Here is a 27,818-nt window from a genome sequence, read left to right on the forward strand (position 1 = left end):
CTTTCAACCATTCTCTTACTGTCTTGCTTTCTCTCTCTCTCTCTCTCTCTCGGTGCTAACTCTTCAAATGAGCTAACTACCAGCTATTTCCCTGGCCCCTTTATATTGTTCATCTGCAACTATTCACCCTAATCAGTTTAAAAATGTTTCATCTTGTTTTTTTAAAAATCCCGTCCGTCACTTTATTGCAGGTACCCGAAGGTCAAATGTGCGAATTGGGTCCATCAATAATCAACGTGGTGGACTTCGATGTGCCCCCGGACAACCTGATGTTCACTGTGACCCAGCAGCCACAGCACGGGATGATGGTGAATGGAGTGTTTGGGAAAGATGTTAATCGATACAGTCACCGGCACCAGGAACTCCCTGTCCGTGACTTCACGATGGATCAGCTGAAGCATGGTATACTGTATGATAATAATAATAACCCTTCCGCTTGATATAGTGCCTTAGGTTCTCTGACCTCAGGAGATGTTCACAGCTGAGCAAGATCCCATCAAAGTTCCAGGAGGAATTTCAGGCCTAATAAGATGAGCCACTCTTGACTAAATATACTAAATGCAGCTGGGTTGGGGAGGGGGGCGGTTGCCCTATTATCTCTGCCACCCTCTGCTGGGATATGGTTTCACAGGCCCTCTCTCACCTCAGATATGAATTTTCTTGTGTGAGTGATAGTCAGAGTTAGTAAGCTCTTTAACCACTGGGAGGCATCATAGCTGATCTTGTCCTCACCCAAAGATCCCACACCTGCATTTCGTAGGAGTGTCTACTGGACAGTGATCAGGAAACAAACTTCCCTAAACAAGAGAGCTGAGGCCAATTCCAGCTTCCCTATAGCTGCCCAGGCTGAGAACAGCTAACTCAGTATGGAACACTCTGCAGTAGGATGTCCAGCCATCTTTCGAACTAAAGTATGTAATACAAAGAGTATTTGGGTACTTGATGTATGATCTGCATCCTGTGTCTTACCTGTCTCCCGTTCCACTCCTTCCTCCCAGGAATGAAACTGATGTATATGCATGATGACTCTGAAACTACAGCCGATAGCTTCACAGTGCAGTTGTCAGATGGCAAGCACAAGATCCGCAAAGCCATTTCAGTCCAAGTCCTTCCAATCAATGACCAGAAGCCTTTACTCATCAGGTAAGGTGCACCACCTTTGGTATACTCAGCTCTTCTTTGCTGAGGGTGAGAGTATACTTCTGAGGCATTCCAGATAGCGTTGTTAAAACATAGACATAATTAGAGCAAAGGGAAGCAAATTAGCCCATCGGGTCTTTGCCTCTTCTCATATCCTTCAGAGGATATCTAACCCACACAAAACGTGACCAGTGAGTATTTGATGCCGTCAATATTCACATGAATGTCTGTGTGTGCACAATCAGGCCTATATACTTTTTCCTCTTCCTGCTCTGGGCAGCTTAGTGCAAGGCTGTACTTGTACTTGTACTTCAGCGCTTTAGGATGTCCTCCCGATGTGAAAGGCGCTCTATAAATGTAATTTTGTTGTTGTTGTTGTTGTACTTTTACCCAATGAGCCATCAGCCACTTTATCTGGAAAGGACACATTGTCGTCACTTCACAGTGAGGTTTCAGAGAGGGATAATGTAATGGCAAAGGACACAATAAGGTTCATTGAAGCTAATGAGCAGCACACACAGATGATGTCTGAGATTGGGAGGGTAGGATGTGGTGTATATCAGATGTATTAAATTCCTCTCTGGAATTTCCTTCCTGTATCTGTCTGACTTGTCAAGGGTAGATTAAAAAAGATTGCTTAATTGCACTCACTGATGTTATCGCTTCAACATCTGTTAAATGTCAATTACTTGTACAGGAGTGAATTGGTCTATGTACACTGTAAGGGATGCTCATTTGTGTGATCCTGTTTCCTTGTGCTCTGCAACATGTCACATGTTACAGAGCACAAGGAAACAGGATAACACAATGAGCATCCCTTGCAGTAGTGATGCTAGATACATCTTTAGTATCAAAGAATATTACACTCATGACATACAGAGAGATATTAACAAAGAGAAATCCCCGGAAGTGAAGGGGAGGGGGGAACCTTATCCAGGAAAAATCTTGCTGAGATTTCCCTGTCTCTTCTAGGAATAACGGCCTTGAGATGGAGATGGGGGAAACACGAATCCTTTCCAGTGTTGTGCTCGTGGCTGAAGACAAGGACACCCCCAGGGAGCATGTTTATTACATGATACAAAGTGCCCCTAAACAAGGAGTGCTTCAGCTCAAGGTCAGCGACAGTGTTTCAGGATTTAAAGTTTCCCAATCTGATACAAGTCAGAGGCTCATAGTATATCCTGTGAAGCGTTTGAGATATCCTACTGACACTTTATCAAGTTATCAAGGTCTTCTAAAATGCTTCACAGGATATACTATGAAGTGCACTATGACTGTTAAAAGCAAAAATGATGACTTTTCTATTCTGAGGGAGAAACCTTTCTTCTCAAGTCAGACATGTGTTCAGTCCCGAAGCTGATGTTAGAACCAATTGAACGGAGATAGGTTTTTAACTTGAATTTCTGCCCTATTCCCTAATCTCAAGACCCTTCTCTTCGACCGTGCCTTTGGTCTCCCTCCCACCTCTCTGCCTTCACTCACCCCTAGAAATGTAATTTTGTTGTTGTAATCCATTGAAACTAATTGGGGGGAAAAGAATGTTTAGGAAAATCTCAATTTTTACTCCATAAATGCAGTTGACTTGCATGATTTGAACAACTATGATACTATAATAATATTCCTTGCTTTTGATATACCTTATATTGTCGATGTTTCAAATTGCTTCACAAGATGTATTGTAAAGTGTAGTGACTGTATTTTGTGTGCATAAACCGCAATAAGTGACCAATTTAATTTGGGGGATATTTAACCAGGGTTCTGGGAGAAACTCCCTTTTCATTTGAATAGTGCTGTGGGATCTTTAACCTGAACAGGCAGACAGGATCTCAGTTTAATGTCTTATCTTAAGGAGCTACACCCCCAATACTGTATTAGAGTGTAAGCATAGACTCTGTGAATTCCCATACTGACACAGGAAGAATGTCTACTGAAAGCAAGCATCCAGAAAGCAGACTGGAATCACAGTAGTGAAACAAGAAACATCTTAAATAAAACAAAATAGTAGAAATTATTTTAATAGTGATATAGTAAAAGTCTTACCTTTATAAATCATATAATTGCCTAAGTTCCACATTCATCCAAATCCGATTCAGTTTCCTATGAAAACCACAAAGATATATTTGCACTATTCTCCTAACTCATAACACTACTCCCTACCCTTCATTACTCCTGCACTACCCAGCTGCATTGAACCTTGATCCATTGACACATGCGCAGAAGGACTTAAATTTCCTGCAATTCAATCCATTCCAATTCTTGCCAGTAAGTGCGCATGTGGCGATGGGTCAAGATGCATTGTATCTCGGAAATCTCCGGCTGCATTAATTTACACAGGTGCTGTGTAGATTATTGATTAAATCGGATTTTCTACCACTTAGTTGAGGTCTCAGAAGACCTCAACTAAGTGCTACAAACCAGTTTGCCTGAAACTTGGACTTGGTGTAAGTCACATTAAATGTTATGGTCCCGTGTGATACGACTTAGGTGAGTTTTATTGTAGTGTTTTCTGTTTGTCACTTCCATTCAATATAAAATGTTGGTTAGTATTGCTTAGTGCACAAGAAGCAGACTTTCTTCTGTTTGTCTTTTTCTTGGTGTACAATTACGATAGAAGTTTCCTGGTTTATTTTGACTTTGTTGTTTCCCTCAGGTGGGCAACAATTGGATACCTCTGAATCCAGCAATGAACTGGAGTCAGGACGACCTGGACATGAATCTAGTGAGATACGTACACACTGGAGCACTGGGTTCAAAGGACCAGGACAGGTTTAGTTTCCATCTGTCAGACGGTGATAACCGGTCACCAGTGCATCATTTTTATGTCACCATTAGGAACATGGAAAAAGGTACATAATTACCAATGGCAGTAGAGATATATTGTATGGCTTTAAAACCAAGTGAAAAGCGATTCAATTTTAACCTATTTCCATATACATTGCCATTTGCCTACAAAATACATAGTCACGACATTTTATTGTGTATCCCGTGAAATGCTTTGAAATACCCTCCCGATGTGAAAGGTCTATTATCAAATGTAAGCATTATTATTTTTATTGTTTGTATATATATATATTTATATAGCTCATAGTCTAGAACTGTGGTGGCCAACCTATGGTCCACAGGCCAGAAGTGATATCAATCAAGAAATATTCAATCAAGAAAATTCATCTTGTTGGCTGACTGAAAAGATTGGCCACCACTGGTCTACACTGACACTCCAATACAGAGCTGGATGTGTACTGCCTTATTGGAGTTTCCATCCTTCAGATGAGACGTTAAACTAAGATCCCTGCCTGTCTGCCTGTCTGTCTCTTCAGATGGACGTTAAAGACTGCAAGGCACTACCTGAACAGAGAAGGGAATATCTTCTGGCATCCTGGCCAGCAATACTCCAAATAAAATTGTTACTCACTCTATGGCTGCTTGTAGAACATTGCTCTGCACATAATCGCTGCTGAATTTACCCACAAAATACACAGTCGTGTCACTTTACAGTAAATCCTGTGAAGAATTTTAAGGCATCTTGACAATGTGATAAGGCACAATATCAAATACAATAATTATTTTTATCATAATATTAAACGAATTAATTAATTATCAAGCTGTGGCTTTCAGTGATTGGAAACAGAAGAGCTGGCATCACTTTAATAAGGATTCATTTGACCTTGGTTACCTTTCTAGGTGAAATTGCAGTGTTTCTCAAACCACTTGCCCTTGCCAAGGGAGGCCGAGGCATTCTGACTACAGCCGAACTCCTTGCTGCCGATGGCACTGATAAACCCGAAGAGCTGCTATATGTAATAACAGCCCCGGCAAAATATGGACAAGTGGAATACATCGGTCACCCTGGATTAGTAATAACCAGCTTCACCCAGATGGACGTAGCGGCTCAGACAGTCTGTTACACTCACAGCAGCAAGGCGGATGTCACAAGAGATTCATTCCGGTAAGACTGTGTATATTTACTTAAAGATTTTTAGCTAATAGTCGAATCTCTAGAATTGAATTCCACGAAACCAGATCATTGCTTCCTGTATGTATTGTACATTCTTGCTTTGTTGTTTAGGAGTCAGGAAATAATTAATATTCTAATGATGCTGCTTGAAATTACAGTACCGAAAACATGCCCCAATCATTCTAATTTAATGATACGTTCATGATTTTCATATGTGTGGAATTGACAGTATCTGTATAAAGGACTCCAAGCCAGGGGTTCCATATTACCTACACCTCTATATCACTGGCAATTGGTATATGAGAACTCATTTAAATAGCAGCTTGATGCTGTGATGAGGGACGGTAGGATGTTTAGGATGAGATCGATTGGGCTGAAGGGCCTTCTTCATCCAAAACAATCTTGTCATCCTGTGACATTTTAAATTGTGATTCTCTGCACAGTAGATTGTTACCTCATTGGTTTTCAGAGGGAATATGTTGGATTCACCTTACAGTGTCATTGGAGAAAAAAAGAGAGAGAACTGCACAGCTCCTGAATGACTCAACAAGGTTTCATACAGAGATTAGCTGAGACAAGCAGGCCCCAGATTCAATCTCAGGTTTGCACTGTGCAAACTCATCTTAACTGGGGTAGCAATAAGGGCTTCCTGAGTTAGTGTGGGGCAATCAGCCAGGGTTCCTCTTCTGATCAGTATCCAGTGACCTTGCTGGAATGTGACATTAAATTGATGTCCCATCTGGATGTGCAAGATTCAATGGCTCTGAGTCAGAAGGCTGAGGGTTCAAGCCCTACGTCGGATCATTGAACTTACATAGTCTTGACTGGCACTCCAGTGCAGTGATGGAGGTTTGCTGTATTGTTGGAGGTGCCATCCTTCAGATGAGACATTAAACTGAAATCATGTTTGCCTGTTCAGGTGGATATTAAAGATTCCATGGCACTATTTGGGGAGAGAGGGGAGTATTTCTCAGTTTACTGGCCAACAATCCCCCAAATAAAATTGGTCAGTAAATCCTGTAAAGTACTTTATGATATGGAGCTGCAGGATTTGCAAGGATTATTATAATTAAATACAAGGATTATATTATTTATATGAGAAGTGTGTGTGAAACATCCTCCAGTATGCTTATTTGTGTAAGTAACCAAGGAATATTTTTATAGCATTTTTATTAATTAATATTTTTCAATCATTAATTTCACAAATAAGAATATCTATAATTCTTCTGTATATGTGTGTTTACATATGGTTTACCCACAGTTTACACAGGGCACATGTGTCATTCCATCTCCCATAAAATAACACTACATTTTCAAAGAGAGAATAACTGCATCATGTGCATTTCATTGGTGCAGATGAAGACATGAAACTTTCCATCAAACATGAGCTACAAATTTTATAGCCTTTCACATGGAAAATTGTCTCACCAGCTACCCTACTCTCAACCACTATCTAGTGTCCTCTGTAGTATGATATGTAGTGCGTAAACACACTTGAATTTGTTTTTATTTTATCGAAAATAAATATTACACATAATTCAGAGAAACAGAGGAAATACTTTACCTGTGTTTGTCCTGTTTTTCCTTCTTTTCTCCTGTTCTCCCTCTCTTTTTTAGTTTTACACATTTTACCTACTCTAAATTGAAAACTGTTTACAGTACATGCAGTTCTTTTCTGTCTTCCCACTCTCCTACTTACAGCATAATTAGAGTTAACTGCTACATTACACAAGCCATCAGTTACATGTGAACCTTTACAGTGAATGTTGGTAAGCTAACACAGCTGAGACAATCCTGTCCACACATTTTCAACTTCAGCAGAGATTTCTAGATAAAGATCAACTTGGCTGAGTTTTTTTTTACCCTCTCTAACCAAGGCACATTGAAGCAATTTTAGCGCTCCAGCTGAGGTTCACTAAATCAACTTGGTTTTGAACCTATGGATTGTCTGTTCCATGTAGTCTGGAGCTACATCAACGTCAATGGAGGATAAACTCAGGGCACATGGAATGGGGGAAGCATAGTAGTTGAATAGGAAGGTGATTGAAGGCTGGAAAGTAGGGAAGGGAGTAGGGCTAAAATGCCTCCATTTAGTATGCCACAGGGATCCATGTTGGGGCCTCACCACTTTTCCATTATATCAATAACCTGGATATAGGGGGTATGGAATCAAAGTTTGCAGATGATACCAAGCTACGAAGTATAGTGATTAGGGTGGCAAGAGACCAAGAGAATTTAAACAAATTATTGGAATAGGCTGATCAGTGGCAAATGAAGTTTAATGAAACAAAATATGAGGTGATTCATTTTGGTTGAAAAAAACAAGGGAATATATATTGAATGGCAGTAAGAAGCTGAGCCGCAATGGGATTTGGGAGTCCAGGTATAGAAGTCATCGAAAGTGACATTGCAAGTGGAAAAGGCTACAAAGAAAGCTCACAGCATGCTGGGTTTTATATATAGGGGCATAGAATACAAAAGCAAAGCAATAATGCTAAGTTTGTACAAGTCACTGGTTAGACCGCGTCCAGGTTTGGGCACCTCACTTCAGGAAAGATGTTAAGGCCTTAAAGAGTGTGCAGAAGGAGTTCAGTAGAATTATTATGGGATGAAAAGCTACAGTTACGAGGAGAAATTGGACAAGCTGGTCTGATTTCATTGGAGTAATGACCGATATCCTGACAGCTGCCTGTCTGACATTGAGTCCTGGACGAGAGACAACTTTCTTCAGCTCAACGTGCGTATAACTGAGGCCCTCCTGATTGGCTCACGTCAGCGCCTCCGCACCTCAGGCGCTGACAGCATCAGCATCCAAGGCTGCACTCTCCACCTCTCAAAGCCAGTCAGGAACCTCGGTGTTCTGTTCAACCCTGAGCTGTTCTTTCTCCCTCATATCCGCGCCACAACTGGCACCGCCTTCCATCACCTCCGGAATATCGCCAGACTACGGCACTACCTCACCCCTCACGCTGCTGAAACTCTGCTCCACGCCTTTATCACCTCAAGGCTGGACTATGGGAACTCTCTCCTCGCCGGCCTTCCCGCCACCTCCCTCCACAAGCTGCAGGTCATTCAGAACTCTGCAGCTCGTGTACTGTCCCGCACCAGGCTTCGTGACCACATCACTCCCACCCTCGCTCGCCTCCACTGGCTCCCCATCCCCCAGAGGATTGAATTCAAGATCCTCATCTACAAAGCCATTCACAGCCTTGCTCCCTCCTACCTCTCTGATCTACTAACCCCCTAATTATCTGCCCGTACCCTCCGTTCCTCTGGCTCCGGTCTGCTCCACATCCCCCGCCCCAACCGCCCTACCATCAGTGGCCGGGCCTTCAGCCCCAAAGCTCTGGAACTCTATCCCCCAGTGCCTTCGCCTTGCTTCCTCCCTTTCCTCCTTCAAGGCCGGTCTCAAGACCTTTCTCTTCGACCGTGCCTTCAGCTCCCCTCTCGACTCTCTACCCCCTCCTCGCTCCCTCCCTTCCCTCTCCTCACCCTGACCATTTCCCCCCTACTCGGGTCCTGACCCAACTGTACAACGCCTTGGCACGTTCTCCCGACGTGAAAGGCGCTCTATAAATGGAATCTTGTTGTTGTCTTGTTGTTGTTGGAGTAGAGAAGGTTGAACCGGGTGTGAAAGACAAAGTTGTGCAAAATTATGAAGAGACAGGGAGAAGTTATTTCTGTTGATATAGTCAGTGACTTGATGACATAGTTATAAGATAGCCACAATACCAGCGAAAGAAGAACTTAGGAGGACTTTTTTCACCAAGCCGAGTTGTTGGGATGTGGAATGTCCTGTCAAGTAGGGTCAGGTACCATTGTAGCTTTGAAGAGTGAAGTTGACATGACTGTGAAAGAGAGAAGCTTGAAGGGGTATGAGGCAGGGCAATGGGACTGAATCAATCTCCTTATTCTGTGAGCTGGTGTGGACAATATGGGCCAGAAAGCCTCCTTCTGCGCTGTGGATTTCTATATTTCCTTTCTACTGGATACCCATAGGTGCTCTGGATGTCAGCCTAATGGCCTGTAATTTAAAATAAAATGGAAGAGTATTTATTAGTCCTGTGTTCAATGAGCTATAACTGGTTTTGGACAGTTTTTTTCTTCCGCCCATACACACTTCTAAGATCATTTCCCTAATTATTCTTGGATCCATTTAATTTGCTCCAGATGTTTTATGATCCATTATTTTTACTGTCATTTCATTATTCTCCTCTATTTTCCATGACCTTGGGTACATTTCTCAGATGGCAACTTTATTAAAACTAGAGTAACTACTGCCTATTTTTTCTGCTGTCAAAGCTTTCACAAGAAATAATCTAAGATCTACTAATTATAATATTACTATACTAATAATAATCCTTGCATTTTGATATAGCGCCATATCACGTCTTTGAGACGTCTCAAAGCACTTCACAGAATATACTGTGAAATGAATTGACTGTATATTTCATGGGCGAAGCATGGCAACCAATTTTGCACAGCAGTGTCCCACAAACAGTCGTGGATTGAGTGACCAATTTATTATTTTATTATTGTGCTAGATTCATCACCTAGCTGTACAACATACCTAGACTTACTATAATTAATATATATAACTGATAGATGTATGACATTAGATAATACACTAATTGTACAATATGAAGAAATGACAAAATTGTACCATATCTATATGAATTGTTGACATTAAATTCTGGGTGAAGGATTGAGGTCCACAATATAGGATACCAGAAGAGTGGAATGGCCAAGGTATTGGCAAATAATCATTTGATGGCAAAGTTGGATGCTAAATTGAGATTATTGGAGGAGGGAAATACTGTGCTGTGAAAAAGTAAAGGGTTCACATCTTTAAGGTCTTGGGGAAAAATGTATTAGAGTAGGAGCCAGGGCCTTGATTTTTACGTAGTAAGGAAGGATAATAAGTAGATGCAGGGAACATGTAGAGTACCATACATATGGAGTTGGGGAGGAACAAGGAAGGAAATACATAGGTCAGTTCGAAGATTCATGCCTCATTTCCTGTGATTGTTTTTTTACTGCTTCATTGAGTTCTGTTAATGAACTGTTTGTTGGAATGGCATATTTGGGGCATGGATTAATTCCTGTTTTAACAGAGACCTTCTGGTTTACAGAAAAAGTGTAGATTGCAGTTGCATATTTGGGTGTAATTGTTTTCATTTCAAACAATAGCATCTGTAGACAGTTAAAATTATATACCTTGAAGCTTAATTATTTGGTCTAGATTTTTCATATAAATCAATGAAATCCAGCTAGAATAACTATTTGAGCATAGTTTGAACAACCTTCTATTACTCTAAGACAAGTAGCAAATCAACAAGTGTTTTTTTAAATATATATTTTTATTATGTGATATAAATGCAGGAAGCAGAGTATTTGAATTTTAACATTTGGTGATTTTAATACATCAAGAAAAGTGGTGAATAAGATTTTTTTTAACTATCGATAAAAAGGAGCTGCAATAAATGGTGTAACTTTATAACACACCTGTTGTGAGATTGGTAGCAATGTTTTGTCAATGAAAATAATCATTTTAGTCCCTTTGCACAGAGGCTTTGTTTTACTTGTATTTACAGAGCAAGTAGGACCAGAATCCCTGTTAAAGGTGTGTATTATTTTATTCTTTCATTTCTGTAGATGGTGAATCAAGAAAACATATTGAAGGCTGCCTTGCCTTTGACTCTCTTTGCCAGATTCATTGTCAGCAATGGGCTGTCCAGCAGAAACGGAAGCTTTGAGATCATCATTGAAAACGCTGATCGTACCTTGCCCACCCTATCGAAAAACCAGGGGATCCATTTGGTTGAAGGTTCCATGATTGTCATTGCCCCAGAAGTGCTACATCTGTCTGATCCTGATACTCCATCCAGGAATCTGACCTACATCATAGCACAGCATCCACAGTATGGGCAGCTCTATCTCAGAGGGACCGTTCTTCAACAGGACAACTTCACGCAGTTGGACATTGACAATATGGATGTAGCTTACAAACATGGTGGAGGGGATTCACAGATTGACAGGTTCACCTTTATAGTCTCTGATAGGAGCAACCAAGGCTTCCTGGTCAATGGAAAGATGCAGACTGAGCCAGCTACATTCACAATCGAGGCAAGTAACTAGAGATTATTATGTATTTTTTATAAAGAGCATACCTCAACAACATACAGTAAACTGCAGATAATTTAACACTCTAAGGGACAAATGACCAGTTATCCCGAGTGGCAAGTTAGGTAAATGTATAAATACATAAATAAACATGTCAGGTATATTGACAGCCTGATGATTTAAATGGTAGTGACCAGTTAAGCCAGGGTCCAGTTATCAAGAGTTTACTGTAATGTGTCTGGTGCAACAGTAGAGCACAGAATGAGGCTATCAGAGGCTGAACCTTCCCATGGTTGAGGTTTGAACTCTGGCTTCCTCCAGTGTATATTTTGATGGGGAAGCACTGAGATTGGGGGAGAGAGATGTTCTCAAGAAGAAGCATTGACCATAAATGTGGATATTCGCACTGAGACCATTCTGATGTCTATTCTCTTTCTGAGGTAGCTCTCTTTCACCACCTCAGAAAGAGAATAGACATCAGAATAGACATCAGAGTTAAAACCAAGTACCTAAAACCTGTTCAGGTAGACATTATAGATCCCATGGCACTATTCAAAAAAGAGAAGGGAGTTTCTCCCAGTCTCCTAGCCAACACTTCCCAGATTTAAAAACACAGTCATTCACTTCATGACTTGATGGGACGATGTTGTGCAGAAATTAGCTGCTGGTTTGCTTACAAAATACGCAGTCACTACACTTTACAGTAAAGTCTTGTGAAGCACCTTTAGATATCTGGATGACGTGATAAGGCGCTATATCAAATGAAAGGATTATTACTATTATTATGGTTGCTTGTTGGCTAAAAATACCTTAATAATAGATGTCTCACTTTAACATGTGAATGAAAATGACCTGTAAGAAGCAGTTTGAAGCTAACATCTTACCTTTGTCCAGGTGGACTACGTGGACAAGGCTGCCCCAAGGATAATTTACCTTCGATGTCCATCAAAAGTTGACGTTTTGAAAAATGGACGATATGGAATTTATATCTCTTCTCGATCCTTGAAGGCATCAGATATTGACAGCAAAGATGAAGAGATTATTTTCCGCATCCTGAGCCCTCCACTCTTTGGGTACCTGGAAAATGTCACTAGCGGTATGCTTCTAACTCATTTAATAGCTTTATTCAGCCTTTATCCATTTTTACTGCCATATCTTTAAATACTCTCCAGTATTTATACTGGGCTCACTAGGTGCTGTGCACACACTTTACATTTCAGTTTTGGAAGTTTTTCTTAAAAACATTTTGGTAACTTTTGTTTGAATTGTCGTTTGTCAAAGGTTTATAAGTCAACTTAAAGTTCCCTAAAACCGTCTGAATTGCTGAAAGATTAACCTTAACCTGCAAACCTGTGGGTACCATTCCTCTGTACTTTCAACCAATTTAAAGTACAAAATATCTATTCATAATAACTGGTAGGGTTCAGGGTTCTGGGTGTTTTCCTGCCAATATAGTTCTTACAATGCATGGTAAACCACCTGCATAATACTGTTTTAAAGAAAAACTTAAAGACGTGTTGTAAGAAAGATATTCTGTAAGGCTTTTCTACTGAGACGGGAGCCAGCAACTGAGAGTAATATAGTGGCTCTGCATTTGCCTGGAAAATATGCAATCGCATATGTGATTGTACTGTCAAAAATCAAGTTGGGTGGCCTTTACAAAGTCAATATTTTTACTAGGAATCTGAGTAGGAGTTTATTTTTAAATGCAAAATCTGAACTTTTAACGTAGGATCACAGAATAGCACAAAACAAAGGAACTAATGAAAGGTTGACCAATGCTGCAGTGTGATGAGAGCAGACATGCAAGAAAAAAACTGTAAAAGTTATATTGGGTGATTGGTCATGGAGGGTGGGCAAAGCACCTTGATACTAGTTAGCTTTGATTCTGGTCTTTTTCCCAGTTACATGGCAGCTATGAGAGTAAATGTTTTAAGAATTTATGTAGATAAGTGCACAATGCATCTAACCTCATGCAAATACAAAAAGATGTATATGTTTGCACTCATGCACAAATGGCACTGTGTCCCATTGCCATGGCTTCGACTGATCCATCTCCAAGGAGGGTTTGTTTCAAGTAACTGCAACACTGGGAAATTTAGCCTCTTTTCATTATGGACTACCTGCTGTGATTATGCTCACCTCTGAATTCAAACTCATCATGTCATTGCCATACAAACTACTGTTCACACCTTCATGGAAAGATTAATCTTGGTGATGATTTATTCCTGTTCTTTAGGAGGATTCATTCATAATACGTTCACACAAAGGGACCTGAATAGCAAGACCATCCTTTACATCATTAACCCCTCTGTGGAGGTGACATCCGACACTCTGGAATTTCAGGTTTCAGATCGCACAGGAAACTCGGCCATCCCTCAAATGTAAGATCTTTGGCTTAAAATCAATGTTTCTCCAATCATATTTTACTAGCAAATGCAGGATAGACTGGGGCTCTTGGAAATTAACAGTAATAGTTGAAATTGTTATACTGATTAGTTGCAGTCAGAATTTTGTTCATGGGCAATTTAAGCTCTCTCTCATTACTGCTCATAATAATGCACTGCACAGTGTGGCACAGCATGGGGTATTATAGCATGATCCAGCATTACTTTCAGAGGCTTTGTTGTGCTATTTTCTGGCTCATGTTTTAGTAACAGGACAGTCATGGAATATAAATGGAGCAGATGATGTGATTGTAATCAAAGGGAAAGGCATTGAGAGTGCTGTGCAAGCCTCTAACTATCTGTAGAGCAATTCAACAACAAATTACATTTGTATAGCTATATTTCTGTTCTCCACCACCAACCGGCTCATCTACCCTCCCTGCCATGCCTCGCAGATGCTTTCCTCTGACTCTCACTGCAAGAAAATGCTGGACTTCCTCAAGTCCAAAATCGAGGGAATACGTTCAGCTGCCACAGCCCTCACAACTTCCAACCCCTCCCTACCCTCCCCCACACAATTACCCATCTGAAAATTACCCATTCCTCCTTCCACACCTTTGAACCTGTCACCACCTCCTCTGTCTTCACCACCGTAACCTCCATGAAGCCCACCACCTGCTCCCTGGATCCCATCCCCACCCCTCTCCTTAAATCCCAGCTCCACCTCCTTGCCCCACTACTCGCTGATATCATTAACCTCTTCCTGTCATCTGACACTGTTCCTTCCCCCCTCAAAACAGCCATTATCATTCCCACCTTGAAGAAACCTTCCTTTGACCCATCACAGCTATCCAGCTATTGGCCCATCTCAAACCTCCCTTTCCTATCCAAGGTCTTGAATGAGCTGTTGCCTCCCAGATTTACTCTTTTCTTGTCTCCCACTCCCTCCAAGCGCCCCTCCAATCGGGTTTCCGTGCTGCCCACAGCACGGAAACTGCTCTGGTCAAGGTCACAAACAACATCCTGACCATGTGTGACCAGGGCTCCCTGTGCTTCCTCATCCTCCTCGACCTCTCCGCCGCCTTTGACACCATAACCACTCAATCCTCCTCCACTACCTCTCCTCCCACCTCAACCTTCAAGGTTCTGTTCTTGACTGGTTCAGTTCCTACCTTTCACACCGCCTCCACTTCGTCGTGGCAAACAGCATCTCCTCCAGCCCCCGCATGTCTCATGCAGTGTTCCTCAGGGCTCTATCCTCCGCCCCCTCCTCTTCACCCTCTACACACTCCCCCTTGGTGACATCATCCGCAGACATGGGGTAAATTTCCACATGTATGCGGATGACACCCAACTCTACCTCTCTGCCTCCACCCTCAACTCCAGGACTACTGACGTTCTGACCGACTGCCTGTCTGACATCAAGTCCTGGACGAGGGACAACTTTCTCCAACTCAACGTCAGCAAGACCAAGGCCCCCCTGATTGGCTCATGCCAGTGCCTCCGCACCTCAGGCGCTGGCAGCATCAGCCTCCATGGCTGCACATTCAACCTCACTAGGCCTGTCAGGAACCTGGGTGTCTTGTTTGACCCTGAACTGTCCTTTCTCTCCCACATCTGTGCCATGACCGGCACTGCCTACCACCTCCGCAACATTGCCAGACTCCGCCACTGCCTCACCCCTCAGGCTGCTGAAACCCTCATCCATTTGTCACCTCAAGGCTCGATTACAGGAACTTCCTCCTCATCGGCCTTCCCAACTCTTTCCTTCACGACCTGCAGATCATCCAAAACTCTGCAGCTCGTGTACTCTCACGCACCAGGTTCTGTGACCCCATCACTCCCACCCTCAGAAGCTGGGCAACACTTTAAACAATTCACATCAGATGTTGTACATTAAATTGCTAGTTCATTGCAAGTAACATAGAATTTACTCTGAGTTGGTACTGTTTTTGCCTGGTCCTCACCTTTAAAGCCCTCCACAGTCTTGCTCCTTGCTACCGCTGTGACTTCCTAACCTCCTACCAACCTGTCCACTCCCTCCCCTCAACGGACTCCGGCCTGCTTCACATCTTCCGCCTTGCCCGCCACACCATCGGTGAGTGTGCCATCAGCCTCTCTGCTCCCACCCTCTGGAAATCCATCCACAGTCCCTCCCCCTCCCCACTCCCTTGCCTCCTTCAAGACTTGTCTCAAGACCCTCCTCTTTGACCGTGCAGTCAGTCAACCTCCTACCCCCACCCTCCCCATCCTCTACCCTGGTGTTGAGAGTGGGATGGTGAAGGTGAGAGCAATATGAGGATGATGCTCGTGCGGTGAGAGGGATGCTCTTGGTCCAGACCATTCAACTAAAAAAAGCAATGTTTTCTCCTGGATTTGTTATGCATGTGTGCAGAAACTGTGACACAACTGTGTACATTTTGGATATGTGGAAGATTTGAGACCTGTTTTTCCAATAATACTTTCAGCCTCCGGCCCTTTTTCCTGTGGTTTACCATCTGTTTAGTAGGCAGCTGAAATGTCAACATATCACACCTTGCACAGATATATGCAAGGGAATGTCACCTGCAGTGGCAACAGCATTCAGGGGCAACGGGGAACAAAACATGTTCATTCTCCAACACCTTTCAGTTGACCGACAATTTGACCTATAATAAAGGAAACTTCTCCTGCCCGGTTTCAATGTGTCTACAAATCACAAAGCACTTTGCTCACAGACCGAGTCATCTCCAAATCACAAATTATACCCTTTTAATTATACATTCAGTTGTACATTTATTCAATTATGTAAAACCCGATTCTTCAAGTGGATATGCCTTTGGTACTTGCCATTTACTCTGCTTTAATTCTTAGTAGTGTGACAAGAGTATATGCTTTCTGCACTGTTGTTTTGCAGTCTCGAACTCAAATGGTCTCGTATTGAAATGGCATTGTCTGAGTATCAAGTTTGTGAAGATGGAGGAACGCTGTCGGTGAAAGTGGTGAGGACTGGGTACTCCATGGAATCATCTTTTATTGGTATAAAGGTAAACCTCACCTTATTTTTCGGAAGGACGTGGAAGAGCAGACCAGTCACTGGGGGCAGGGACTCTTCCCACTCAGCTCCTGTTAACCCCTGCAAGCCAAAGCCCTAGTTGGGTCTTAGCTGCACAAGCAGGGTGAAGCTTGCCAGACAGCAATATTAATGGCAAGCGATGCGGTTTTAGCTGGTTAGACCCAGTACTACCCCAACACACACTCTGGGGTCCCCAGCCTTGGCTCTTGACAGCCTGCACCTTATACTCTTCAGAATTAGCTAAGCAGGGTACGTCTCTCCAGGAATAGATTGGATGTTCCATTCCAAACATGGGAATTTCCATGGAGAGGTGGGATGTATGAAACTCTCTGTCGGATTTGCACAGTCTTAAGCATGGTGATTGGTTTCTGTATTTGTCAGACACCCGAATGACGAAAATAAATTGTATACTTCATGCATATTAAGTAACTTTCGAGATCACCCAATACCCTACCTTTCCACCCACTATCCCTATTAGTCTATATGTAATCCCTCCTTAATCATGGCTTCCAGTTGCATTCCCTTTTCATTGTCCTATTCCTCAGTATCTTGACTATTTACTTTGTTTCCTTTTTAGGTTAATGACATTTCAGCTCGTGCCGGAAAGGATTTCACTCACAGTTCTGCCAACTTAATTCAGTTTGATCCAGGTAGGAAGTAGCTACAAAACATAAAGCACATGTGACTACATATGTCCGGTGTATCATAGACTGAATGCTGCAGGATTGCATCCCTGAGATTATAATAGTTGTGTAATCTACTATCTCTAGTGTCAGTTTGGCTCAGTAGGTGTCAGCCTGGTTTGGTTGGCAACACTGTTATCTCTGGCTCAAAAGGTAGTGGGTTGAAAATCCGGCATTGGGAACTTTGAGCTCATGATCTACACTGATACTTCGGTGCAGTATTGGGGAGCATTGCGTTGTTGGAGGTGCCATCCCTCAGATGAGACATCAAAAAAGGTCACGTCTGCCTGTTCGGGTGGACCTTAAAGAAGCTATGACATTAATCAAAGAGGAAGGAGTTACCTGAGAGTTTTTGCTGACCAACAATAGTCCAGTTAAATTGGTCATTCACATCTGGCTCTTTGGGGGTTTTGACAAATTGGCTGCCACGTTCACCTACAGATACAGTTAGAGGGTACATGTGTTCAGCATTCATCCATAGAAGGAATTGGGGGTTCACACCCATGGGCTGTCTTTAGTGATGGGTTGGTTGGCTCTAGTGATGGGTTACCTTCAGTGATGGGCTGGCCTCATTAAGTATACATTATTTATCAATGTTGTGACAATTATCACCAGATTAATCACACATCTTAAATCACAAGATTCACCCTTTTAATGGGTTGCAGTTATAAACCTACTCCTATAATTGAGTAACATTGTTATACAATTTTGAGTGAAATTGAAACCTAGCAATGTGAAGGTGAAAATGAGTACAGAATTCCTTGGAAGTGCCATCACTGGCAACATTTTGGAGGTGGGGAGGTGGCGGTTGACTGACGTACAGAATTCCCTGAAGAGCCAAGCTGACAAGTCCAGGAATGCTCAACTCCACGCTGCACATAATGGAAATGGATTTATTGAATGAAGCTTGACATTGATTTGCACACACTTGAGAGAACCATTGTTGACTGCTTTTAGAAACCCTTCACGCCTGTGCAACAGATCCAGCAGAGGAAGAATCCTCTTCCAGCTTACCTAAAGCTCCATGTAAATGCAGATAACGGCAGATAATTAGCAGTCTGGAGCTTTGGGATTCATTACATTTATCAGAAAGAGAAGGGAGTTTCTCCGGGTGGCCAACAATCCGCAAAATAAAATTGATCATACACTTTTTATGGCTGTTTGTAGGACATTGCTGCACGCAAATTGACTACTGTATTCATCCACAAAGCACACACTCGCTGTACTTTACAATATATCTTGTGAAACTCTTTAAGACTATGCCAAATGTAAGTATGATTATTTCTAAATCAATCCAGCTTTGCGATGTACATTTCCCTGTAATCCTACTCCCACTGTTTTTTTTTGTCCGCTATTGTTCAGGCGTTTCAGTAAAGGGCTGGAACATCGTAATTCTCAGAGATGCTCTGGAAGAAGAAAAGGAAACTTTTGAGGTCCTACTTGAGTCTCCAGTGAATGCAGTTCTTGGTGCAAAGACAAAAGCATTGGTCAAAGTCATTGATACCAGAGGAGGTAACATCCAATGAGTAACTTATCATTATTACACAATTGAGAGGAGCAAGTTGCAATAATTTCTCAACAGATTTCTTCATGTACTGTCCCGCACCAGGCTTCGCGACCACATCACTCCCACCCTCGTTCGCCTCCACTGGCTTCCCATCCCTCAGAGGATCGAATTCAAGATCCTCATCCTCATCTACAAGACCACTCACGGCCTTGCTCCCTCCTACCTCTCTGATCTACTATCCCCCTACCTACCTGCCCGAACCCTCCGTTCCTCTGGCTCCGGTCTGCTCCACATCCCCCGCCCCAACTGCCCTACCATCGGTGGAACTCCATCCCCCAGTGCCTTCGCCGCCTCCTCCCTTTTCGCCTTCAAGGCCGGTCTCAAGACCTTTCTCTTTGACCGTGCCTTCAGCTCCCCTCTCGACTCTCTACCCCCTCCTTGCTCCCTCCCTTCCCTCCCCTCACCCTGACCATTTCCCCCCTGCTCGGGTCCTGACCCAACTGTACAGCGCCTTGGGACGTCCTCCCGACGTGAAAGGCGCTCTATAAAGGAAATCTTGTTGTTGTTGTTCCAGTTATCGTTCTCAGTCTCTTCCTTTAAAAATGTCTTAATAAGAAATCCATTAAAAGCATTGTAAAATTGATCTGATAGTTTTCCTATCCTGCCCCAATCCTCTCTGACAGCCAATGTACTTCTGTGTCCTCTCTGTATCGCACACAGGCCGCTGTAGAAATGAGGAGCACTCACCAGTGTTCAGAGATGGAATAAATCCTGCTTTCAGGTCTTTGACACATCGTGTCCACGGCTCTGTCCGTGTTGAAGAAATTCCAAACTCCCAGCCACGAGCAGAGGGGAACCAGTCCCGTGGGGATGTACCACAGGAGCTGCCGTCACAACGAACTTCCAAGAGCAGACTCCGGGCCATTGGAAACGGCAGAATGGTGGGACATGAATCAAAGTGATAACATCATTCGCGAATGGAATTTAAACAGTAAAAGTATTTAATTGAGAGTTTAGTGGCCAATTGGCTGCCTGGTGTAACACCAGGATTTGCAGACCAGAACGATAAAAGTTCAAATCCATGACCGTGCTGAGTTAATTCATCTCAACCAGAGCAGCAGGAAGAGTGCTACAATAAACCTCAGTGTCCAGGGCTAAGGGGGAGGGGGATTCAACAACAACAACTTGCTTATATAGCGACCCTCACACGGGGTAGCAAATCAACTGGGAATAAAACCAGCCCCTCTCCTCACTGCTTAAAACAAAACTTGGCACCAATGTTGAATCTTCAGCACTTATGAGTATCCAAATGGGAGAGTGGGGGAGTTGGGGGTGGGAGTGGAATTCTAAACACATTTTCTGCACTTGTTAGAATGTTTACCACCAGTCACACACATCACATCACACACCAGGTTTTCCACCTTCCCTTTATTTCAGATTTGCAACATTTACATTTGTTTTGCTAAGTTATTCAAAAGGCTGTTTTGGGAACCCCGAGAGGTTCAGAAGAGGCCTTTGCGCTGTGTCCAACTACTGTTCCAAAATAGTAAATCTGCTTTGTCTCTTTGTATTAGATACGACCATCATCAACATACAGGAATGGGACTGATCTCATATTCACGGTGAGTCGTTTAGCTCTCCACAGAAATTAATTTATATTGTCTTTTGCTTCATACTGTAACAAACTAACAACAAAAAATAATTCCACACTGGGGGAGGCGTGTAATCCCAAGGTCAGTAAATTACTGGCATGTTATTATGTTACAGCACAGAATGGCAATGACAATAGCTTTACCAAATAGTGGAACTTCACCTCCTCAAAATGTTTTCCAGGGTGATTTTGGGTTTGTGGAGAGATATTACGTGAGGCTGCTGAATAATTGCAGTGTTTAAAAACATAGATTGTGTGTGAATTGTTTTTTGAACGTCTGAAGCAGAGATGCCAAGCCACATTTTATTATCTGCCGTAATGCTTTGGCTTTGTTCCAGATTGTTATGAAGAGATGTGCATTCTCTCTGTGTTACTATTTTTAAAGACCCAGGCACAATCAGGTCACATCCAAGAGTAAGCTAAAATAATAATAATCGATGCATTTTATATCAGGCCTTATCACATTGTTGAGACATCTCAAAGTGCTTCACAGAAGTGAAACGCACAGGTGAAACTGTGCTCTGTATAGAGAAGATGTTTCAGCGCCTTGAGACATCCTCCCAACGTGAAAGGTGCTATACAAATGTAACTTTGTTGTTGTTGTTGTTGATGGTTTGTACAGACAATTAATCCATGATCACTTTTTATATCCAGAAACTTGCATGAAAGCTTGTGTGCTGTGAGCTACAATTTGAGAATCATTGATGATGTGATCACCTGTGTTTTATTCCAAGCCTCAAATGAAAATATTCAATTTTTGAAAATAAATTTGGTGTGGTTAATTACTTTTCTAATATTCTCTCCATTGGTATATGCCTCTCTCTCTGCTTGTGCTCCCGAGCCTCTGCTTGTTGGAGTATGGTTCCAGCAGCACTGGCTGCTCTGCAGTGCCCTGCCCAAGAAACCATTGGTCATGTGTGAGCCTTGTCAGTCAGTATCAGAAGGCCACTCAACTCTAGTGGGCATCACAGTAGACCTGACCACCCAACCCCAACTGCTACACATGCGCACAACCAGTAGAGTGTGCTGTTGTTAATATGATCGAACATGACACAACCAGTGTCAACCTTCAATCATGTGCTGTAGAGGGTACAACAACAACAACTTGCATTTATATAGAGCCCTACAAGTGGAGGCTCGGGACCACGAGCAAAGAGGCACAGGCCAATGGAGAGAATATTAGAAAAATAATGCATCTCACTAAATGATGCTGTCGAGGGTACAAAAAGGCTGGGGCCATTTTATAATCAACCCAGGCAGCCCCAGCTGAGACCAACAAACTCAGCACGGACCAGAATTTGAACCAGTGAGCTTTTTGTCCTGAAGCTGCAGCTGTATCCACTGTACCATTGGGGCGTCATTTTAACTTGCGTGAAAACAGTGCTTTGTGGGGAAAATGTGAGAGTTAATAACCAATTCAGTAACCTTTTTAATAACTATCAAATATATTATAGAACTTCACGCTTTACACCTTCTAACATTGATTCACGTAGTGATAGTTCTGTCAAGGAACCACATTTTCATTTGAGGCTTGGCAAAAATACAGATAATCACATTGTCAACCGTAGAAACTAAAGTATCCTACAAACATCAATGAGACAAGGACCAAATTTATTCTATTTTGGTGAATTTGGACGTGAGAGGAACAGCGATCAAATAGTTCAATGGGATCTTTAACATCTGGCTGATACCATTGCAACAAATAACTAGGATTTTGTTTCAAAGTCCCATCCAAAGGATGGTACCTGTTAAAAGAAGGTTCACAGAAGAGCGGGGCCAATATTCTTTCTTCATTACCCATCACATTAGTTGACATTCGTCTGTCTACCTCTTGACCACACTTTCGGTCATCTTACCTCTCCCTACTCCCAGCTTGGTTGGTTGCCCAGGGAGTACTGTTAAGCACTTCAGGACATCCTCCCAATGTGAAAGGTGATACATAAATAAATGTCAATCGGATTGTGCAGAGCAGTTCAACAAAATGTGAAGCACTTTGAAATGTTGAAACACAAAATCAAAAGCAAGTTTTCTGATACAAGTGAGAGACTGAATGAATATTGTGGTTTTTTGGTAGATAAAATTTGATAATGACTAATAATAAATAATCATATTTGCATTTGATATAGTGCCTTATCATGTTGTCGTGACATCTCAAAGCGCTTCACTGGATTTTACTGTGAGTGCAGTGACTGTGTAGGTGAATCCAACAGCCAATTTGCATATAGCAATGTCCCACAAACAGCTATGAAGTGAGTAAATGATTTTATATGGGGGATTGTTGGCCAGGGCCAGAACACCAAGAGAAACTCCATTTTCTTTTTGAATAGTACCATGGAATCTTTGACATCTACTAAAACTGCCAGACAGGACCTAAATGTAATATCTAATCTGAAGGATGGCACCTGCAACAATGCAGCACATCCGCAGTAGTGCAGTGGAATCTCAGCCTAGACTGTGAATTCAAAGTCCCAACGTGAGGCTTGAACCCACAAGCTTCTGACTCAGGAGAGGGTGCTACCAACTGAGCCAGGCTGAAACTCTGTAGATGATTATAGCTGGCAATAAATAATGTTTCACCATTAAAAAAATAAAACATATAGGAAGTACTTAATCCTGCTTATATATATTGAAAAAGAGAAAAGTTTCTCTGGTATCCTGGTCAACAATTTCCAAGATAAAATTGTTCATTCTCTTCATGGCTGCTTTGGGGTACATTGCTGTATGCAATTTGGCTGCCATGTTTGCCTACAAAATATACATTTTACATTTTACAGTGGATCCTGTGAAGCTCTTTGAGGTGTTTCAATAATGTGATAAATCACTATATTAAATGCAAAGATTATTTATCATTATATTTTGATTCAAACAAATATTATAAATCCTTGTTTTTATTGTGTCCTATAATATTACTAACTCATGCTTTTGCTGAATACTTTCATTATTTCCCTAGTACCATGGATTAATGTCGCTGAGGGTCGAGGATGACACCGCTCCTTTTACCTCCAATAAAAGAGCAAAAGTGCTGGTCACCAGCCGAGGACAGCAACATTTTCCTGGAGAGCCAGAACTTCCACAGGCTGACAAAGCAGCAGCAACGCAACAGTCTCGCATTCTGACGGGAAAGCAGGTGGGATTTTTGACAGCAAGAAATGACCAAAACAAATCTCCATCCATCATTCCCTGACCTCACTAATAGAACTAAGATTTTGGGGTGACTTAGTTGATTGGTGCATGCCTTGTGTTATATGATGCTGAACCAAACTAATATGAGGAACACACAATTCCTGGTTAGGGACTATTGCAAAGAATGCTATATGCCTCTAGCGTTGGGGTGGGATTCCCTTTGCATTCCTGTCCACTATTCAGAGATGACTGCTTTACAAGTTCACATGTGAAGATTGGGTGGGGCAATATTGGGATCAGCTATAATGTTCCTTTGATTAAATAACATGTTGACAATCAGTTTTGAGGCTTACATGTAAAAATGGCGACTGGGGCAGGTACCAGCAAACTTCCCTCTCAAGTTCCCCTCCCACCTTTTCCCACTCTAGTTTCCCAAGTCCAGTTCTTAGCATTGGATTCAGTCAGAGAACGCAGGTGCAGTTCTAGATGTCCTTAAGGGGTATTGTTTGCATAAAAAGTGTTTGGCAAAACTTTTTTTGTCAAGTGATTCACTTTTGAAATGATGGCAGGATGCTCTTTTGTTAAGACTGATGTCATTGAATGGTGTATTTGTAAAGAAAAGCTGAGGTCTGCTGAAGATGACTTCATGTTGACAGGGTGGCTGAAAGTGCTCTTTTGCTCTTGTCTGATTTTTTTTCTCTCGTCAATGATAGAGGTGGCCTGATGCAAATTGCCATTATTTCTGTCACAGCCTGAAACCTGCCATACAAATATGATGGTGCTTCTGTTACTTCTGCTGTGGGTTGGATAGCAATTTGTCACTTAATATGCCCTATAAATCAGGGCTGAGCCTAAGCAAATTGTGCTGAAGACCTACTCCTACTAGTATGGTAATGTAATTTGCACTTACTGGAACATGAACACAATGAGGGTGAATCAAACTGGGCCTGGAGTCCTTTCGCCCCTTGAATAACCCAAGAACTTTGAATAGGCAGATATTTTTTAATCACATGAGATCAACAACGACAACAAAATTATATTTAGAAGATCATAAGAGAAGTTCGGATCCAAAAGGCCCTTCGGTCCATTTGATCTCATCCACCCTATTATTGCCCCACAACAGCATCAAGCTGTTTATTAAATGTGCCCTGGTGTGATTGATCAACGTATCAACGTATCAATGATCTATTTGCTGGACCAGGTCTTTGAATAATATTAAAAAAGGAACATTTTTCTGTGGCATGCACAACGCCCTCTCACTTCCAGCAGGAACCAAGAACCCAGATATATTTCCTGCTCCATGTCCCATCACAAGTAAACTCTACCCTGTGTGTGAAGTACTGTTCCAAGCAGCATATATGCAAAACTCCAATGTTGGGTGGTAGTTAGGTAAGTATCAGGTAGTTAGTTAGATGTTGAAAATGTTACCAGCTCTTCAGTCCTCCTAATCCTTCTTCTCAGAGAAAGCCTTGAAAAAACTGACACTCGTTTTGCTTCTAGGCTTATTCTGCTGCAGCTTTTACGAAGCGCTGCACTCCAGAACTCCAAGGCCTCTTGTACTTTGACCAAAGTGCTCAGAAGCTGCTGAGATGTGATGGAATTGCATGGAAACCATGGAACCCAACCACTGAGGTATGTTGAAGAGCACCGAGTACTGCATTTGAAACAAAAGGCAATGAAAAATGTGCCATGAGATCTGATGATTTCCATATTGTGGAACATTCTGCTCCTGATGTCCTAGCCATTAATTGCCACAGAGGAACAACTCTTCCTCTCCTACTCCCAACTTTGTTCATATTATTTTATCTAAAAGTCACTTGCTGCACCCAATGACCAACAGTGACTTTGACCTAAGCAGATCCCAGCATTTCAATGTTGTTTCCCGTACTGCCTTAACTCAACTTGAAAGTATTCCCCGAATCTCACTGAGCCAGAAAATCATAATAAACTTGTGAGGGTCTGGGGAGGAAATAGGTTGGAGTATGTACAGCATCACAGACAGGTTGGGCTGAATTGTCTGTTTTCTTATTGTAATGCTCTATGTAATTCCATGTGCAACTTTTTTATATATTGATGGGCCAAAGGTAGGAAGCAATAAAGATAAATAAACAGAGCTTGTCTGATGTGTAGTTGCACTACCTGATAATTAATCGTGGCTGCTATTACACATTAACTACAATGAGCACTCAATGCAGGCTGATCATTTAAGACAGAAAGAAGAGATGGGACGAGAAGGTAGAAGGAGTGGAAGAGGTGGAAGGGAACTTTGAGTATCTAGGCTTGTTCAATATAGTGCTGGGTAATACTGCATTGCAAGAGATGGCATCCTGTTAAACTACAGTCGGTCTGCCTGTTCAGGTGGACATTAAAGATCCCATGGCACAATTTAAAAAAAGAAGGGCGTTTCTCCCAGGGTCCTAGCCAACAGTCCTCCAGATAAAATTGTTCATTTGCGTCATTGGCTATTTGTAGGAGAAGCTTTTAAGTGCATGCATCCTGAAATCTGCCTCATTACAATGGCAGTTCTGGAAATCATGCGCTATGAGATATGCTCTCAAGTACAGCAGTTCCAGAACTGCCACATGTATTTGGCAAATTGAGGTTTTAAAAATTAAGTACAGGTGATAATTGCTTTTACAGATTGCTTTCACTGGAAATAAAAGTTATTTATCAGTAAAAACAACTTTAATGATCCTTAAAAATTCCCTCCCCAACAAGTTATTCCATAAATACTCATAGCTGCACCTTCCTCTCAGTAACTCCATAGCTAATATGCGACCAATTAATGTGCTAATAATGACCTGCTTTCAAGGTCACTTTCCTAGAATAATGTAGATGAGGGCAAAGTCATTTCTGGGTTGTAACAACTGACAGGAACGTATCAAGTCAGAGCAACATGACAATAGTACTATATATTTGAAGCAATCTGATATATGCCTCTATCTAGAAAGAGTGTTGGCTTCCTTTCAAAAAACAGTAAACTTCCATAAAATATGTTTGAATTTGCAGGAGATCAGTGCCAAAAAGTGTCCACCTGGATGGAGTTATCATGAGAATCACTGCTATTATCTGAGTAGTGAGCATAAAGCAACATGGACTGGAGCAGCTCGAGCCTGCAAGGAAATGTAAGCTTTATTGTGGACGGTTGTTTGTGGTATTAAAGTAATTGGACTGAGAAGTCACAACATCACAACAATGATTCAGATTAAGAATATCCTTCGGCCCATATGATCCATTCCTTCCAGAAAAACGCACCCAAAAGTTGCTTTATTTTAAACGAGTCCTGTTCTGAGGTTGCCCTTTGCATCTCTAATCCTATGTGGAGTCCTGTAACTTAGTGGTTAGAGCACTCACCTCGCAAGCGATAGGACCTGGGTTCGATTCCCAGCAGGTTGAAATGTTGAGCAAGTTTCCTTACTCCACACACCTCTGTTCACCTAGCAGTACGTAGGATCCTGACTGTTAGTCGATTGGCGGACCTTCTGGGGGTAATAATCCCTTCAAAAAAAAAATTTTATAAAAAATAATTTGTAACTCAATCCACGTCTGTCTGTGGAACACTGCTGTGTGCAATTGGCTGCCATGTTTTACCTACAAAAATATACAGTGAATTCACTTTAGAGCATATTCTTTGAAGCGCTTTGAGATGTCTCGACAACGTGATAAGGCGCTATATCAAGTGCAAGATTTATTGTTATTATTATGACCTCTTGTTCCACTGTCATGGTGTAACCTAAAGAATTGTTTGAGCTTTGAACAAAATTCCGGACAGTGAACCACAATGGACTTTTGCTGGTCCAAATGAAAATGATCATGTTAAGTGCACTTACATTCAGTCTTGTTTGCATTTAAATATAGTGTCACACATGCTTCAACTCTCCACACTAAAGTCAACCTTCTATTAAGTTTCAAACAACTGTTCTTCAAATGAGACATTAAAATGTGATCCGGTCATCAGTTCAGGTGGATGTTAAAAGATCCCATGGCACTATTGAAAAAGAGAAGGGAGCCTTTACTGGTGTCCTGGCCCTCAATCCTTGAGATAAATTGATTATTTATTTCTTGTCTGTTTGTGGGACCTTTCGTGTGTGAAAATCAGCTGCTGCGTTTTCCTACAAATGCAGTCACGACACATAACAGTAATTATCTTTGAAACCATCTGAGATGTTTGACCTTGTTGGCATTATATCAAAT

General features: G+C 41.9%; 1 protein-coding gene across 1 annotated transcript in view; it reads left to right on the forward strand.

Moving 5' to 3' along the window:
* Positions 1–27,818, forward strand: part of frem1a (Fras1 related extracellular matrix 1a) — a 69,175-nt gene that overhangs the window by 35,000 nt on the left and 6,357 nt on the right. The window contains 16 exon segments of the mRNA XM_042332338.1: positions 192–402; positions 999–1,143; positions 2,113–2,254; positions 3,791–3,986; positions 4,822–5,086; positions 10,807–11,221; positions 12,113–12,314; positions 13,458–13,602; positions 16,502–16,631; positions 17,238–17,310; positions 18,706–18,855; positions 19,571–19,791; positions 20,425–20,472; positions 23,452–23,628; positions 25,125–25,256; positions 26,634–26,749. Of these exon segments, the coding sequence (XP_042188272.1) occupies positions 192–402; positions 999–1,143; positions 2,113–2,254; positions 3,791–3,986; positions 4,822–5,086; positions 10,807–11,221; positions 12,113–12,314; positions 13,458–13,602; positions 16,502–16,631; positions 17,238–17,310; positions 18,706–18,855; positions 19,571–19,791; positions 20,425–20,472; positions 23,452–23,628; positions 25,125–25,256; positions 26,634–26,749 (2,768 nt within the window).

Source organism: Callorhinchus milii, unplaced genomic scaffold (assembly GCF_018977255.1).
Source record: "Callorhinchus milii isolate IMCB2004 unplaced genomic scaffold, IMCB_Cmil_1.0 Scaffold1, whole genome shotgun sequence".
Lineage (NCBI taxonomy): Eukaryota > Metazoa > Chordata > Chondrichthyes > Chimaeriformes > Callorhinchidae > Callorhinchus > Callorhinchus milii.